Below are 2243 nucleotides of genomic sequence, written 5' to 3' on the forward strand. Positions count from 1 at the left end.
TAACAGAATGTACATCTAATACTAATTAAAAATAGATATTTATTAATTATATCAATATAAATTTAATTTCAAATTCAAATGTTATAAAATATCATTATTATATTAATAGATAATACTAGACTAGATATTTAGTCATTATATTAATATAAATTTAAATGCTATAAAATATTATTATGATAATAATATATAATCCTAATTTTGTACTAATTATATTAATATAAATTGAAATATTATAAAATAATATTTAATACAAAACTTTAATATTTATATTAATATAAATTTAAATAGTATAAATTATCATGATAATAATAATATATAATACATAATCTAAATTTTTATTGAAAAAATATCATTTTTGTTTAAAATGGTTATCATTAACAATGTTTTGGTTTAATTTTTCATTTAATATATTTATGTCATTTTTTTATATATAATTTTTTTTTATTTATTTGAAATTAATATGACAATAAAATAAATTTAATAAAATTAATTAATAATTCTATAAATAAATATAAGTTATTTGTATCTAGTATATATAAAAGTCATTGTTGGGACAAACTTATTAAGAACTTTTATTACTTATAATTGGACAAGTACTGGAGTAATTAAGGAGTATTTGTTTGAACTTTTATTCCAAGTAATATAGAAAATGTGTATAAATGTTGAAAATTGTGGACATAGAGTAAGTGGAAAACAGATTGAGCAAACGAGCTGTACGTAATAAACTTCAACATAGAAAACTAGAGTTAAAATATGATAAAAAAAAACTTATAATTAATTTATTGAACATTATATATTATTAACTTCTAAACGATGAATTCTCTACGATCAAGTGAAAATGATAAAACTTGGGTTGGCTCTTTGTGGAAAGTAGCTCCATCGATCGTCCATGCATGAAGACCAAGTTAAGTACGGCGCCAGGGCCACGCACGAAGCATTGGCATGACGAAGAATTTCATGCGTCCGATGTCACAGTGGAAGCCATTGCTCTCGCCGCAGGCAAAGTAGTAGGGCTGCCACTTGTCCAACACCACCTCAAATCCCTCACCCGCGCCTTGTGTCGCGTTTGCCAGCTTCTTTGCCTTACTCAGATCACACTGGATGAAGCTCCTCAAGTCCGGCAGCTGGTACACGCTGTGTGGGTGTGAGTCCTTGCCCACTGGTGGATCATATTTAAAAACTGCTTGCACACCAAAATATATCTCGTTTATTACTTTTATTGATAGAATTGATATGTTATATGATGTTCTTGGTACTAAATGAAAATAACAATAGTATATATTTATATATAATGCATGTGAAGATATTAATAATAGTTTTACCTAAGACGTCATTCAGATAGAATGGGCCATGCTTGAAAGCCCAATCGGTGTAGCTAAAGTTGAAGCGCCAATGTTGAGAGCCACCTACGATAATCTTGTTGGAAACCTCTTGGGTTTTGTTTGGGTGGTGTTGGCCATACCAGCTTCGATGTTTTTGAAGCCAATCTGTGTAGTTGAAACCGAACCTCCCATCCCTGTTGGCCATGCATGCGGCCAACATCGAAGCAAATATCACTCCCAATATTAATCCCTTTGCCATTCTCTGAGTAAAACCAAAAGACTTTTAAATAAATATTGAAACTAGAATAAAATCAAGGAGAGATAAGTTTATTAATTGGTACTTGTTGGTGATGAAGGGAAAGAGTAAATGGTTTACTTTATATACATCAGCAACGGATATCAATTAGTGCTAAACGGCCAAGAATTGACACCGTTTTCAATTTTGCGGTTGGTATGCTTTTATATTGTCCGAAACCAATTAAAACACGTTGTTGAACTAATATATTATTTATATTTACTACTTTGTTGACTTTAATATTAATTTGTTTTTCCAGATGAGTCAACCATTATTTCTTATCATGAACCCACTATCCTACATCAGAAACTTAGGTGCTTACGTAATTATTTTCTCATTTTTTTCTAAATAATAACTACGTTAATTTGAAAAAAAAAAAAAAGAAACTACATAAAATCCTAATTACGTCTGAAAATGATTAGAACACTATTAATATTAATTAGAAGTTTCATTTATATATTTGAGATGGTGTTATATATTTTTATTTATTTTTACTCTTAACATCAAAATAACATATTAGCGACTGAGTTTCGAACCCTAATCAGCTAGGTTTTAGAGCTAGGTAGAGACTATAGTGTTAAGGACTTGCTGTGCGTGGCTTGTTAGCTTCTTGGTGCATCCAAACA

The 2243-nt window shown here is 29.2% G+C and overlaps 1 protein-coding gene across 1 annotated transcript; it reads right to left on the reverse strand.

The window, feature by feature from the left end:
* Positions 1-597: 597 nt before the first annotated feature.
* On the reverse strand, positions 598-1664 carry LOC133789141 (uncharacterized). The gene is made up of 2 exons (XM_062226881.1): positions 1323-1664; positions 598-1180 (listed from the first exon to the last, which is right to left on the reverse strand). The coding sequence occupies exons 1-2, from the start codon at positions 1579-1581 to the stop codon at positions 906-908; spliced, it is 534 nt and encodes a 177-aa protein (XP_062082865.1). The 5' UTR covers positions 1582-1664; the 3' UTR covers positions 598-905.
* Between the last annotated feature and the right edge of the window lie 579 nt (positions 1665-2243).

The sequence above is a fragment of the Humulus lupulus genome, chromosome 7 (genome assembly GCF_963169125.1).
Source record: "Humulus lupulus chromosome 7, drHumLupu1.1, whole genome shotgun sequence".
Lineage (NCBI taxonomy): Eukaryota > Viridiplantae > Streptophyta > Magnoliopsida > Rosales > Cannabaceae > Humulus > Humulus lupulus.